Raw genomic sequence first — 16206 nt, 5'->3', positions numbered from 1 at the left:
CTGGAAGTTAATACTTTCTTAGGGGCTTGGGGGCATCATAATAAACTTTACTTTTATGGGATGTTCTGTACAGGGCCTGTGAGGCAGGCAGAGCTCCCACCTCAGACCGCTGTGTGTTCAAGACAGTATTTCCTCTGAAGTCTCCTCCTTGGTCTTCTCTGTGCAGCATGTTCTTTGAGTCTCTGTTCATAATCCCACTGTCACTCTGCTGCTAATGACCCTTTTCCATCCTAAGACCCCTTTGCCCCTTTCCAGTTCTAAAACAATGCTCTAGGTGTGCCTTTTCTTTTGTGTTCCCTCCCTCCCTCCCTCTCCCCTCCCTCCCTCCCTCTCCCCCTACCCCCCTCCCTCTGCTCCTCTCTGGCTTCCCTGAAGACTTTGCCTGTTTGGGCAGCGGTGAGGCTTGACTGCTATTAGAAACAGACATTGACACACTGCTTTCGCCAAGATATTCATCAACCAACCCCAGTTCATGGTGTTGTGTTGCAACTTACACTGAGAAACTTTCCACTTACTTCCATCCCCATGTTCATGCCTGTTCTATGCTGCTAAGAGTGACAAATACAGTCACAGAGTGCATTGACACAAGCCCAGATGGTATAGCCAGCTAGCACACACCTAGGCTATATGATGTGTGGGTGTTACATATTATATAGTACATATTTTATAATATTACATATGTATATATAATAGCCTATTTCTCCTCAAGTCATGATGAACAAATGAGATTAAATCAAGTACAAGAGAAAATGATGCAATGAAGAGATGTGATAAACACAAGACGCATGAGGCTGGGGCTGGGATTGTGGCTCAGTGGTAGAGTGCTTTCCTAGCATGTGTGAGGCACTGGGTTTGATCCTCAGCACCATATAAAAAAAAAATAAAGGTATAAAAAAAACTTTTAAAAAGATTTTTTTAAAAAGATGCATGAGGCTGCTGCTAGAGTAATATAATATACTGTTTTACAGGAAACTTTTCAAAAAATTTTTTAGTTGTAGTTGGACACAATACCTTTATTTTATTTATTTATTTTTATGTGATGCTGAGGATCAAACCCAGCACCTCGAACATGCCAGGTGAGTGCTTTACCACTGAGCCACAACCCCAGCCCCTACAGGAAACATTTTTAAAACTAAGTGTGTAGCTCAGTGGCAGAGCACATGCCTAGCAGGTGTGAGGCACTGGGTTTGATCCTTAGCACCACATAAAAATAAAAAATAAAATAAATGAATTCTATCCATCTACAACTACAAAAAAATGGTAAGTGTAAGGACTGTGCTCTATAATGTATATGTAATGAATACACTTATAGATTATTCAGTCATACAGTTGTTTGTTACCATTATCAAGTACTACATGCTGTATGTGATTGTATACATTGTATTTTTTATGGTAGATTTGTTTGTACCAGCATCACCACAAATGTGAGGAATGTGTTGTGCTACAGTGTCATGACATCACTGAATCTTTCAGTTCCATGTAATCAGATGAGGCCATCATTGTAGGTGCAGTTCATCACTGACAGAAACATCACTATGTGACCTATGACTGTTATCTGAAAAAGGGATAACTGGAGCCTTTCTATCATACAGCTTTCTAATCCTGCCTTTTTAAATTCATGTCTCTGTATCATGAGACTCCTAAAGGTTTGACTTTGACATTAACCTTTCTGGAAACCTATGTCACTTTTATTTCTAGTGCCACATATTTACTGATCTCTGCATAATTCCTCATTGTGCCATGAGGATGTTATTTAAAAGATAGGGCTATTCAGGTTTTTTATTTCTTCTTCTGTCAGTTTTGGCAAGGTGGGTGTTGCAAGGAATCTCCCCATTTACACTGTCAAATTTATTGCCATAAAATATCCCCTTACTATCTTTTTCTAAAAAATGTTTGTAGGAAATATAGTTAAGAATTCTCTTTTATTTCTGACACTGGAAATTTACACTTTCTCTTTTTCTTGATTACTCTTGCTGGGGCTTATGAATTGTAGTAATCTTTTGTTTTCTTGTTCAGTGCTTTAAAATTTTGAAGTCAGCCATAGTTTGGAATATTACTCTCCTACATATAATGTGTTTTCTCTTCTGGCTACTTTCAATACTTTTTTCTTTGTCTCTTCTTCCACAGGTTTAATCATGGTGTACCCATCCACGGTTTTCTTTGTTTGTCCTGCTTACAGTTCATTGCATGAAGCTTTTAGGATCTACATGTAAGCCTGTAGTTAGAGGATGTTTGACCATTATTTTTAAAAAATATTTTTAAAGTTGTAGATGAACACACAGTATCTTTATTTATTTTTATGTGGTACTAAGGATGGAACCCAGTGCCTCACACATGCAAGGCAAGTGATTTACTACTGAGCTAGAGCCCCAGTCCTTGACCATTATTTAAAAAAATTTTTTTTTCACAATTATCTCTCTCTTCTCCTATGGGACCTTAAATACATGCAAATTGTACAACATGATATTGCTTGACAGGTTATTGAGGAACTATTCCTTTTTAATATTTTTGTTTTGCTCTTCAGATTAGATGATATCTATTGATCTCTCTTCACGTTCATTATCCTCTCTTCTGCCCACTCCAATATAGTATGAAGCCTATCTAATGAATTTGTCATTTTATTTATTTATTTATTTATTCATTTATTGGTACCGGGGATTGAACCCAGGGGCACTTAAACACTGAGTTACAGCCTTAGCCCTCTTTTCATTTTTTTTTTTTTTTTTAAATTTTGAGACAGGATCATGCTAAGTTGCCGAGGGCCTCTCTAAGTTGCTGAGGCTGGCTTTGAACTTGCAAATCTCTTGCCTTGGTTTCCTAAGCCACTGGCATTACAGGTGTGTGCCACTACACCCAGCATGGTTTTGTCATTTTAGCTATTTTATTTATAATTCTAGAATTTCTATTTGGTTCCTTTTTAATACTTATCATTTCTCCACCAACAGATTTTCCATCTGTTAATTCATTATAACCATAGTTTCCTTTGGGGTTTTAAAAATACGTATAATATCAGCTTTAAAATTCTTATCTGCTAATTCTAGCCTCTGCATCACCTTGGGTCTCTCTGTTAACTACTTTTTTTTTTTTTAAACTATGGGTTACTTTGTTCTGTTTCTTGTACAGTAACTTTTATTGTTGTAGACATTATAAATGATATGTTGAAGAGACTTTGGATTCTGTTGCTTTGCTTTCTAACATGTTGATACCTATTCAAGTAGGCCATTAATTTGACTAGATTCAAATTTTAAACTCTGTCTTTGCCATGGTTGGTAGCAGCTGAACTCTGCTCAGCTTTTTTAAACCTTTAATTATTGCATTTTTGCTGGGCTTCTTAGAATCTCTTCTACCTATGCGTGGCTCAGAAGTCAACCAAGGATTTATATGCCATGTATTTGCAAATTTTGGAGGCCCCTCCCTACACCTTACAACCTCCTCATTTCTGCAATTCACCATATTTTCAGCTTTTATGACAGCCCTAAATTCTATCTTCTGACTTCTCAAGTCAGTAAGACTGTAACTTTCTTCTTGATCCATAGCTATTCCTCAACTCACAGGCTAAGAAGTACTTTTAGACCAGAAGTCACATACACATAAATCTCAACCCTTTTCAGGATCAGCTCCCCTCTAGCTTCTGCCTGCTCTTTTAAACCCTTCAAATAGTTGTTTTTTATATCTTGATAAGAGTTTATAATGGTTATCTTCAGAAGAGTTAGTTTATTATAAGCGACTCTACCATTCCAGTAGAGTACATAGGCCATTATTGTATCTTGCCATTGTACTATCATTATCAAAAATAAAATATTTGCTATTAATACATCCATGTTATTTTCTGTTTCCCAGTAGAACTTGTATTATTTTAAAAAGCTTTTTTTTCACTGCAGTCATTCTTCAAATGAGATGATAAATTATGTAAGTTCTGAATTATATAATGCCTTTGAGATTGTCTACAAATACTTACATTATATGTTAAAATGTAATAAGAGAAGTACATAAAAAGCTATAGGGACTCTGAGGATAAAGAAATCAGAAGTGATTTCCTAAAATAATTTACCTTTAAATTATTTTTTAAAGGGTGACAGAAATTTGATAGATTCAAGAACAGAGATGCCAAATTTTAGTAATGCTGAAATTGAATTATATAAATTCAAAATATGATATAAAATAACAACAAAAAATTCTTGCTTAATGTATGAAGTTTGAAATATTCAGATACCCCCAAATTTGAAAAATGAAACAAAATTTTATTTTTTCCCAAAGTTGGTGTAATCTGAGCATATTGAGAAGTTGCCACAGAAAGACACCATCTGAGTCAATAAAAGTGTTTGAGATATGAGGTCAACAAATGTAATGAGTAACAGTAGGTTAGACATGACTAAGGTTGATGCCTTCTCATATACAGTTTGAGCAGAAGCAGTTCGTGGCTGACATGGCAGCTCTCCAACCTCAGATACACACACACTCTCCACCTTATTGCTCTCACCTCTGAACAGGCACTTTTCCATATTGACATGGCTGCTCAGTTTCCACCACTACGTTAGTATTCCAACCAGTAGGATCACTCCGGTTCCTATACTCCTGGCCAGAACTACAAAGCCATATGAAACAGGAAGGGAAACTGGGACATGTTGTTTCTGACTGGCCATGAAGCAGCGACATGCACTGTTAGTTCTGTTTCTGAAATTGATTAGATGTGTGTCCTAGTTATTTTTCCTTCCTGCTCCTTAGTTTCCCTGTTCATAATATGGGGAAGGGGACTAGGTCAAGTTACACACAATTTTAACCATTCACCAAGCAGGAGATTTTGGAGCAGAGTAAAGACAGGCCATACCTGTCTTTACTCTGCTCCAAAAGAGTCCCAACCCCTTCCAACTCCTTAGAAACACAAGCAAATTATCTATTTGTTGGAATTCTCAGAAATAATATAAAATCTAGAGAGAATAAAATCAAGTGGGCATTTTTTTTCTCTCTAAGGAGACTTAGAAGAAGCAGGTAAGGCCATGTTTCAATAAAGCTTTGTTTACAAAAAAGAAAATGAAAGGAAGAAGAAGGAAAAAAAAAAGATACAGGTGAAATTGGAATATGATGTGTCTGATTATTCCTGAGAGAAATGACATTTTCAGGTCTCCACCCAGATTTTTCAAAGCCCTTGGGGTTAAGGGTAGGAAGAAATGTTCTCATCCTCAGTGAGGTAGAAAAGCCCCCATATAGGATGTTTATCAAAACCTTAGGAGTGCTGGGTGCAGTGGCACACACCTGTAATCCCAGCAGCTCAGAATGTTGAGGCAGGAGGATCACGAGTTCAAAGCCAGCCTCAGCAAAAGCAAGGCGCTAAGCAACTCAGTGAGACCCTGTCTCTAAATAAAATACAAAATAGGGCTGGGGATGTGGCTCAGTGGTCAAGTGCCCCTGGGTTCAATCCCTGGTACCCATTAAAAAAAAAAAAAACTAGGGAGAAGGGCCTAAATATTTTAACAAAGATTACATATCTGCTCAACCAAGGCTTCCTCCATCCAAGCCCTCAGGTAACATAAAGATGAAGCAATCCCAATTCTAACACATTGCTGGGGGAGAAAACACACTTAAACCAGAAAATGGGGGAGGAGATCCTGCATCAGAGTAAGTAGAATATCTGGATGAGCTGCCCAGGTATGTACGAGAGAGAAAGAAATAATATGGTCATTCTACCTATTTATTATGGTCATTGTGTTTTCTCCATGTCACTGTCTCACCTACAGATAACAAAAGAAAAGGGCAGGAGAGGACAAAGGAAGGAAATTGTTGGCTGCAAAAGAGCGTCTAAAAAATTATGACTCAAGGAACAGAAGGAATTTTTTCACAATATCTTCACATAATCGCACAGCTTGACAAGAACATAAATTAAGTAAAACTAGAGCTCAAACATGAGATGATAGAATAGTAAAACAAGATAAAAAGGGAGATTTCAGACATATGGAAACAAATTGAATACGAAAATACTTTATGGAACTAATAAATAAACTATAAATAGAAAGAACAGACACTACTGAATATTGAAATATTGATATGGAGAAAAGACTGTAAGCACTGTAAGAAAAGACTGTAAGTAAATGCAGAGGGAAAAGACAAAGAAAATTAATTAGAAGCTGAAAGATATGCATATCAGGTTGGTACAACTACACTGCTGTGAAAAAAACCAAAAAGTGTAATGACTTGAACAAGTTTATTTCTCACTCACAAAACAGTCCACAGGAAGAAGTCCAAGTCTAGCACGACAACTCTGCTCCAACAGGTGGTTCCTTCTACCGCTGGATCCATTGGCTCCATAACCTCCTTCAGCCGTTACGGGACTTTCTCACTCCTATGGTGAAGCTAGCTCCTCTCTGCACTCATATTTCAGCCCGTAGGAAGGATATAATCCAGGGAAAGCCCTCTGAGGATATGACCTAGAAGTTCTCCTGACATCTTATTGGCCTGAATTTGGTTACATACTCACATTTAGCCATAAGAGATACTGGAAAATGTGGTCTGTAATTAGATAGCCATGAGCTTATCTAAAACTGGATGTCCTATTCTGAAAGGTACCGGGTGTAAAGAATGAATAGTTAGGTACCACAATATGAAAACCAAAATCAAAGATGAGCCATACTTAAGGATACTTGGTATCTTTAAAACAGAGACACAGAAAAGGAAAAGTCCACAGGAAAGGAAAGAGAAGATATAGTCATTAATATATTGTAAGAAAATTTTCCCAAAGTGAAGAAAGAACTGAATCTGTGCTTAGAAAGAAAACACTGAATCCCAGAAAACTTTTATTTAGAATATTTAACAAAAATTACTTCATAGGGAAGAAAATTTCAAAGACTAAAAAAAAAAAAAGTTTCAGATATCCAGGCAGTAAGAAATTAAATCACCTACAAAGGGTAAAAAAAAAAAAAAAAAAATCTGGCTGGCACCAGATTTCACAATATTCATCATAGAAGACAATGGAAAGTGTTCACAAAGTTTAGAAAACAGAAAGGAGGACTCCAGGGGCAAGTCAGGTATAAAGATTCTGGCAAGTGAAGGACCCACGAACACTTGTTGGAAATAACTGTTTGATAACCAAAACCAGTCTATTAAGAAATCAATCAAAATAAAAAATTCTAGTATATAAAAGACATGACAAAAAGACAGTTGGTGAGCCTTGGATTCATGTACAAGCAAAACTAAACAATCATAGCAATTATGGTATCAAAACACAATGTGAATATTATAAATTTGGACAATGTAGAAAAAATAACCCAAAATTGGGTGGTGAGGGAGAGGAGGTGGGAGTCCCAAGAGAACTCTAATGTTCTCATCTTTTGAAGCTGGGATAAACTGTCCATAGTAATAACACAAGGCAACAATACTCCAAATGTTTTTCATAATTACCTTTATTTAACCATATAACAGGGGTCTACAAACTACTGCCTGAAGGCTGACCACCTGTTTTTGTAAATAAAGTTTCACTGGAATACAGTGTTAGTTCATTCAGCCTACTATAACGAGGGAAAATAAATTAGGTGGCTCAAAACATCGGAAATTCATTTCTCCTAGTTCTAGAGCCTGAGCAGTCTAAAATCAAAGCTTTTCCATTTGATGTCTAGTAAGGGCCTGCTTTCTGGTTTGTAGATGGCAACTTCTTGTTGTGTTCTCACTTGGTGGAAAAGACAAGGCCTTATCTTAGATAAGGGCAGGAAGCCCATCCTTGAGAGCTCCACCCTCACAACCTAATTGCCTCCCCCAAACCCACCTCCTAATATCATCACGTTGGAGAGGAGATTTCCACATATGAATTAGAGGGGGCACAGATGTTCAAACCACAGCACACAGATTCACCTTTTTATTTCCAAACTCTCTGTTGGTTTCCAGTTATACCGACAGGCCTGCACCAAGCCCACAGGCCTGGTACATCCACTGTCTGATCCTTTAAGAAAAAACTTGCCAGCCTGTGCAGAGGACCTTCCTTAGTTCAAAGAAACCTTGTGCTAAAGAAATATTTGAGGTTTAATAATTTGTTGAGTTTAATTCAGCTCTTTTTTCCTATTAAATGCATGTCAAATTTAATAATGTAATAGAAATCCTATTTATTTACATTGATGCATCAGTCATTTTAAAGATATCAGGGATGATGGATCTCCTGATGATATCTGTCATGGTTTTTTAAACTTTCATCTTATATATTTCTGCATTGTTTGGAATCTTTATAATGAGCATATATCATCTGTACCCGAATAATAAGCTAGAATGGGTTTTCTATTTGAAAACACTGGAAGAAAATATTCCAAGATACCAACAATGTTTAATTCTGGCTGATGGGACTATGATTGCTGTTTTCTTCTTTCAGGTTTTATATATTTTTTAAAATTTCAGAAAATTACAAGATATTGTAGAAGATTTAGGCATAAAGCAATAAAGTTCTGGCTTTCAGTTTTAGAAATAGTAATGAAGGAGCAGATATAAAAGACATTGTTCTATTTATAACACGATTGTTTTATAATATGATATTTTTATTATATCACTATACAAGATTTCATGTTATATTTTACAAACTACAAAGCATGATTCTCACATAAGAGATAACATAAAGCACAGAAGAAGATGATATTTGAAATTGTTAGGCAATGAGTACATCCATCAAGTTGCCTTTAATTCACATTCTTCTCAACCTCCCTTTCCAGTCTCTTCTCCAGCCCTCTCCTGATTTATGCCCACTGGTCCGGCCACATGGCACTCCTTTCTTCCTCTGTTGGTGAAGTCTTCATGTTGTGTTTTGGTTTTGTTTTAATATTTTTTTTAGTTGTAGATGGACACTATATATATATATATATATATATATAAAATTTATTTTTTTGTGGTGCTGAGGATTGAACCCAGGCCTCACATGTGGGAGGAAAGCACTCTACCATTGAGCCCCAGCCCCAGCCCCTCATGCTGTGGTTTTATCTTTTTTTCTACCACTGACTGCACTTTCTCCTCCACCTAATGCAACCCGATGCCTCCTTTAAGATGCATTTTAAATATCATTCACTGCAGTATGTCTCAACCTTGGCTGCACATCAGAATCACCTGGGGAACTTTAGAAAAATACCAAGACCCAGGCCCCAACTCAGCTATTCTGATTTAATTGCCCAGGGTTGGGGCCCAGGCAGCAGTATTTTTAAAAAGCTCCCCGAGTGATCCTAATTTCCAGTCAGGGCGGAGAGTCGCTGGAAAGCCTTCTGCAGCACCAGCAGGCAGTTAATTGCTCCCTCTTCTGCACTCCCATAGCCCTTAGCTTTTCCATTGCTCGTGAAATTTAATGCTTTTTGTATTAAAGTTAGTGTTACATAGTAAGTGCTCAGTAAATACCGAAGGTTGTTGCATTCCTTCTCCCTCTAACCAAGCGTATGCAGAAGCGGTTATCCTGACCGTGGGAATGGGACAGAATGGTGGGTGTTTCACATCTAGTGACACTGTCTGAGGGATTTGTTTTATTTCTGTAAGCTACAACCCTCCCTGTCTGCCCCTATACACACACTCCCCTTGCTGTCTTTTCAGCATAGACCTTGAGTCTGGTTTTTACATTGTTTAGATTGATGCAATTTAAAGAATTAAGAAAGCAACATTATGGCTGTGCTTATTGCCAGGCAGAATCCAGACAGCTCCTGGCTTCCATCCCCTCTTCTGTGTCCTTCTTTACATTGTTTTATGCTGGATCCTGCTACTTTAGCTTTCACGAGCCCGTTGTCAGGTGTTCTTTATCAAAGGCTTTCAGAAAACCCAGATAAATTATGTTCCGGGCTTTCAATCGGCCAAACCTATATTTTACATCTTCACAGTGCTTGACAATTTTATGGAAGTGGCATCTTTCTCTCTTCCTTCAGTTTGCCTTTGCTTCACTGACCCTAATATCAGTCAGACACCCTGCCCTTTTTGATACTGTAGGTCCTTGCTATGTATACACTGCCCCTGGGGTGCAGCACACTGGGGGATTATCTCAGCCTAGGAGATCCTGGACCCTACTTGTGTCTGGAAGGGAGAAGGGTGGGGGGGAGAGCGGAGGATGAGGAAGAGCAACCAGTGACACTGGAGTTCCCTCCCATGCATCCAGGGACCCTTCTTCCCCTTCCAACTCGCCCAGAAGGAGATGTGTTTACTTGCCTACCAAAATACTATTTCTTGTGGGCTTGGGGAATATCTCATTGGTAGAGGATTTGCTTAGCATGCGTGAGACCCTAGGTTTGAGCTCCCAAAACAATACCCCCACACACATATACACACAATATTATTCCATTTATTTATTTGCTAAATGTCACCAGAGTTCAGCGTTCATAGGGGTAGAGGCTGCTTTAGAGTTTCCCCTCAAAACCACATCCTGGCAGCAGGGTCCCTCCTAACACCTGTCCACACAGGTATTTCTCAGTCAATAAATACTTAATTTGTAAAGTGATTTTTTTCCCCACCCCCTGCAAGACTTTAGAGTAATTTCCCTTTCTTCAAGATCCTCACGCCTTAATGAGGACCTTGCAGCAGAGACATTGGTAAGACTGAGTCAAGTGGCAAATTTCACTACTGTAAACTTGGACTTATGTTAAAACAGAATGATCTGTGTACATCTAGCACCCTGTGTGACCTGAAGCAAGTCACTAACTTTTAGTCTTGAGTTCTTCATTAAATAGCAAACCATTACCTACTTTCCTTGGAAGTTATGCAAATTAATTAATGTTTGGAAAATGACTTGAAAATTTAGATCAGTCTATAAATACCAGACAGTTTGCATTTTCCCTGCTGAGAGGCCCAGGTAATTCATAATCTCCCATCATAAAGGTAAAAATAGTGTACTTGGGCCATACAATTAAATGTGATTTATACAATACAAATAATCTTTAAAATCTAGAAATCATTTAATAGAAATAATTCATATTTCATAACTATAATAAAAGCATTTTATGGCTTTAGGAAAAGTAATTAGCTCCTGTGACTGATATAGACATCATATCTTTAACAGTTTCTGAGATCTGCAATAGTCAATTCAGTGTTTATATTTAACCTGTTAATTTTGAATGATATGTTTATCTTTAAATTTTCTCATTTTATTTTTTTACCTCAAAACTAATATTTATTTCCTAGGAAATGTGTCTATACAAAACTTTGCTGTATTCAAAACCTCCTGGGTTAAGATTTAGCACTTTTATATTGTGTAGTCATTAAAATTGAACAAAATCTTAATAGTTCCTTTATTAACTACTATACTGACTTTGCATAGTGAAAATCACCACATGTTAATTGGATTTAATTAACTATTTTAAATTACACAAAATCCTGACAGTAGACAATAGCACAGGGTACTCACGAGCAATGAAATCGGAGCTGATATTGCTACTTTATTAAAACTTAATGAAAATATTCATAACCTTATTTATTGTTTACAAAAAGAAAACTGTGTTCATTGTGAAGGCAAAAATGTCTGCTGAAAACGAATTTTTTTTTTTTTATCAACTAGGTGAAGGCTCAGAAGTTAATGAAAGGGTCCACTGTACCCAACCTCACGGTTATGCCCTCTTCTCATCGCAAGGATCCCTATTTCATCCCCATACCAGTCTTACAAAAGGATGCCAGTAAAGGTTAGTGACTCAGGAGCCGTGTTACATGTTTAAGGATGTAAGGAAGGGGACTGAGGAAGTCAGGGCCTAAGTTTGAGCTCTGGCTCAGTCACTGCTTTTTCTAAGTGACAAGTCAGATATTGGCACTGGCCTGCATTTCCTCCTCTATAAATCAAGAGGTTGGACTATATGGTCAGGAGAGTCCCTTCCTCCTCTAAAATCCATCATTCCATGGACTTAATATTGATTTAGATGTTATTATTTTTGATTTAGGTGTTATTATTTATTATAATTATTGTGTTTATGTGGTATTATTAGAAGTTATCAAGTTTCTGAGTAATTTCTGATGCTATTCTGAGAGCATTTTAAAATTTTATTTCAGTATTCTACTATGCAGAAACATGAAGTCAGGATTAATGTAACTGGCATTTAAGCTATGCATTGCTTAGTCTAGATTATGGTGTTGTGAAATCAATGGATTTTTAGATTTTAAGCAAAAAGACCATATCATCTTTATCTCCTTATCCCTTTACTGCCTACAACCATATGCAGCATTTTGTAGATACTAAATGTTGGTTGAATGAATGAGTGAACAAATGAAAGAGTAAGTGAATGAATGCCTAAGGTTTGAATGTCATTGTGTAACCCTCTTTACTTTTCCCTACAATTCAATTTAATTGGCTGAAGTGTTAAAAGGAAGCCTAAGTGGATCCCTTTTCTTGTCTCAAATACAACTGGGTAGGATGGTCTTTAGATATTCCTATCTCACTTTCTTTTTGTTATCTGGAGTATTTAGGATCCAGAGTTGGTTCCCAGGGGTTTTTCTGGTGCCTGGACATTCTATCTCCTGGCTACTGTTGCCTCTGTCTGTTGACATCTCATCCACTGGTGGTGGGGAATCCAAGATCAATATAAGTCTGTAAATTTGTCAAGTGTTCTACAATGGTAACTATTCCTAGTTATGAGCCATTGCTCAGGAATCTTTGTGACATGCTTTCTGGTTAGCTTATGTAATATCTATGCCCTGGGAATACTGAGTAACAGCAGCAGAATTTCTATTTCTTGCTTTGGTATCATCGCTTATTTTCTCTGGATCAAATTAGGATAGAAACAGTGAATGAATGAATCAATTAATCCTTGCTTTAACAAATAAAAAAAGATGCTACAAAACAAAGGTAAATCATAGCCACTTGGTCAAGAAAAAAATTGCATTTTTATCTCTATAATATCTACCAAAGAACATATGATCTACCATAATAATTGTAATTAATCAACTAATTAATCAACATATATTTATAGAGTCCTTGTCATATGTCTGGTACTATGCAAGGTAATATGAGCATCAGGAAAGCACAAGCCACAGAAATGTGGCTTGAGTGTCAAGATTTTTCAGGTGTTCTTGATGTGCTTAAATGTCATTTAAGCCTTACCCCGGGGCTAGGCAAGTTCAGCATTCGGGGAAACATAAACAATATCCACAAGAGAAACTCATTTTGGAAAATGCACGATAAAACTTCCTTACTTTAAAAACAATTATCTGGCGAAATCCAAAAAGAGAAAGCGCCTCCCACCCCAACACCCAGTGGTTAAGAATCCAAGTTACATGGGTACACAGACTAAATTTTCAATTCAGGCCCTGTATGACCTCAGGCAAGAGGTCACCATCTGACTTTAGAATAATGTGATGGACATCAATCATTATCCAAAGTACATGTTTGAAGACATGAATTGGTGTGAACATACTTTATATAAAAATAGAGATATGAAAAATTGTGTTCTATATGTGTAATAAGAATTGTGAGCCATTCCGCTGTCATGTATTTAAAAAATAAAAGCAATTAAAAAAGAAAAGAATAAAGTCTAAACTCTGTGAGCAAGGCATGCCTGGCCCAGGCCTCACCTGTGTCTCTATTCTCCACTGGTCCGGCTCTCTCCAGGTCCAGCCACTTGGGTCTTCTTGCTGCCCCTTATCAGGCCAATCACATTCCAAGATGAAAATGAATGCCTAACCTTGACCTATAAAAAGCCACTTCTGCAATCAATTGTTTTTAATTTTCATAGATTATCACATTTTATAATCATGTATTTGTGAATTCATTTAATGTCTTCTCTGCTGCTGGAATCTATGCAGTCTCTGTGGCTCACCACTGCATTCCCCAGTCCTCAATCAGTCCCTGACATGTAACAGGCTCTGGAGAAAGAAATACTAGCTGAATGAATAACAAAAAAAAAACCAACCTCCAATTCCTAATCTATTCAACAGGAAAATGAGAATGTTATGAGGATTTAATAAAGCAATGGTGTTAAAGGACAATTTTTGATGATAAGTAAAATCATAACTCCCATTCAAATAAAAATAAACACATATCAGAGATTTTATTTAACTTATCAATTAAAAGAGGAAATCTGTAAGAAGTCACAATTGGTTCAAAGGAGAATTCAAAGAACAGACACATTTGTAGATCAAGAATATTGAAATAAATTTGCATATAGATGCATATAGATCAAGATGGCTTTTCTGTGAGAGAGAAACCTTCACCAAAGATTTTTATTTTCATGAATGTAGATAAGATTTATTTGCATTATTGTTCACTTTTTGTTTGTTTGTTTGTTTTTCAAATTAACCTTAGTATCTACAGAGTTGTAAAATAGCCTAGTCAATACCAAAGTTCAGACAGTTGCTAGAGATACGAGCATTTCATTGAAATGTATTCAGTATTTTTCTTTTTTTTAATAATAGTATTTTTCTTCACATTTTTTATTGGTGCATTATAGTTGTACATTGTGATATCTCATTATAGTTGTACATCCAGTATCTCTCTTGATTTTTTCAAGACTTAAAAAGAAAATTTGTTTATCATCTTTACTTCTTTCTTTCAAATTATCTCAAAATTATTCACAAAATAAGGCTGGTCTCGTTAGGTTTGGCTGGGTTGTTTGCACTGAGATAGCAAGAATGTTAATTTACTGTTTAGGACACCTAAAGCTTATTTTGCTGAAAGCTTTCATAAGAAATCTCAGACTGAACTTCTAAAATCATTTATTATTTGCTATCCTAAGGTTGGTAAGTCAAGGCCAAGAAATTTTGTTTTCCAGATTCCAACTGAAAGACCTAAAATTTGGGTCTTTTCTTCTATTTAGAGCTGCTTCAAATATCCCAAGCTTCTTGGGCTTGCAGGATGTGGCCTTCCTTACCACGATGGAAATCCTATTCGTGTACCACACTAGTTTTTCTGGGAGGACTTTGTAAACACTGGCACCAGAAAGTCAACCTCAGTCCTTTATAGGTGACTCATCATTATGATTAAATAAACACCATTCTCAAATATTCCATGCAAGGCCTTGGTTGCATAAGTGATTTTTCCATTTATATCTTTGTAAAAGGGGAACAGATCCTTATTGGAACTATGCAGATTACTCTGTTGCCATGAAAAGCAAGGAGATTCACTGAGAATTTCTAATTGCAGGAGGCAGGGAGAGCTCAAAGAATTACAAGTTTAATTTTCTGATAATTTGAAGAATATTTAATTTACTATATGTCCTTATTTATCTCTATAAGCCAGTCAAAACAGAGCTCCTTTAAAGGCCTTTATGCTCTAATTTAATAATGCTTTCTGGAGAAAACCTCCTACAGTAACAATGAGGGGTAGTGGACTTTCTGAGTGACACACACACACACACACACACACACACACACACACACACACACACACACACATAGATCCAGGGTGTGAATACCTGAAATTTTTCAATTTCAGCCACAGCTGAAAAGTAAACACAAATACAAAAACTGAACACTACAGACTTACAGTATAAAAGTTGTTTTCCTTCTTCCTGGGCATGATATTCCTAACTGATTTTAACTCACAATAGATGAACACTAACCAAATCTATTCTCTATCGATTTTCACCCAGCAGGGAAATAGATCTCTAGAATACATTAATCCATTTACAGAGATTACCAAATTTCCAATCACTGCAGCTACCAACAGGAAATAACTCATCATTTGTAAATGAAACAAAAAGAAAAGCAAAATAATAGAGAATAGAATTAAAGTTAGAAAAACAAATTTCAACAAAGTTCTGTCACCACTTTGAATTCACCTGTGGGAAACAAGGGAAAAAAATGTGTCTGGGCTGGTATCTGTGACATCATTTCTGATGACTTCGGTGACTCTTGGCTCATCTTAGTGGGTCCTCCAAGCCTGTTAAAGGATGATTTTTTTTAAAAAAAAAAAAGTAAAGTCATGACTCTTACATAAACTGAACATGTCAAAAACTATATTTAACTCATTATTTAAATGAGACAACTAGTAAGATGTTACAGTTGATTCACAAAATGCAAATAAGACATATTTACAAATCAAGAATATTGAAATAAATTTGCAAATGGATGCAAAACTCGCTTTTCAGATGGAAGAGTTGTCTTCCATGTGACAGAACTTACTCACATGTATATAGACAGAAATTATTTGCATTGCTATCATATATCTACACTTTAAACCTTCATCTTTACAGAATTATAAAGTAGACAGTTTAAACAAAAGTACAATACTCTATAGTATCAGGTAATCTTCAGAATTCCAATATCTCCATTAAAAAAATCCCCTAATCTCTTTTG

The 16206-nt window shown here is 36.5% G+C and overlaps 1 protein-coding gene across 1 annotated transcript in view; it reads left to right on the top strand.

Annotated features, from left to right (window-relative positions):
• Window positions 1-11491: 11491 nt before the first annotated feature.
• Window positions 11492-16206, top strand: part of Iqch (IQ motif containing H) — a 134891-nt gene continuing 130176 nt past the window's right edge. Inside the window, exon 1 of the mRNA XM_040275165.2 lies at window positions 11492-11606. Within this exon, the coding sequence (XP_040131099.2) occupies window positions 11504-11606 (103 nt within the window). The 5' untranslated portion in view covers window positions 11492-11503. The remainder of the gene's footprint in view (window positions 11607-16206) is intronic.

The sequence above is a fragment of the Ictidomys tridecemlineatus genome, chromosome 5 (assembly GCF_052094955.1).
Source record: "Ictidomys tridecemlineatus isolate mIctTri1 chromosome 5, mIctTri1.hap1, whole genome shotgun sequence".
Taxonomy (NCBI): domain Eukaryota; kingdom Metazoa; phylum Chordata; class Mammalia; order Rodentia; family Sciuridae; genus Ictidomys; species Ictidomys tridecemlineatus.
This window is presented reverse-complemented; position numbering and strand designations above follow the sequence as displayed.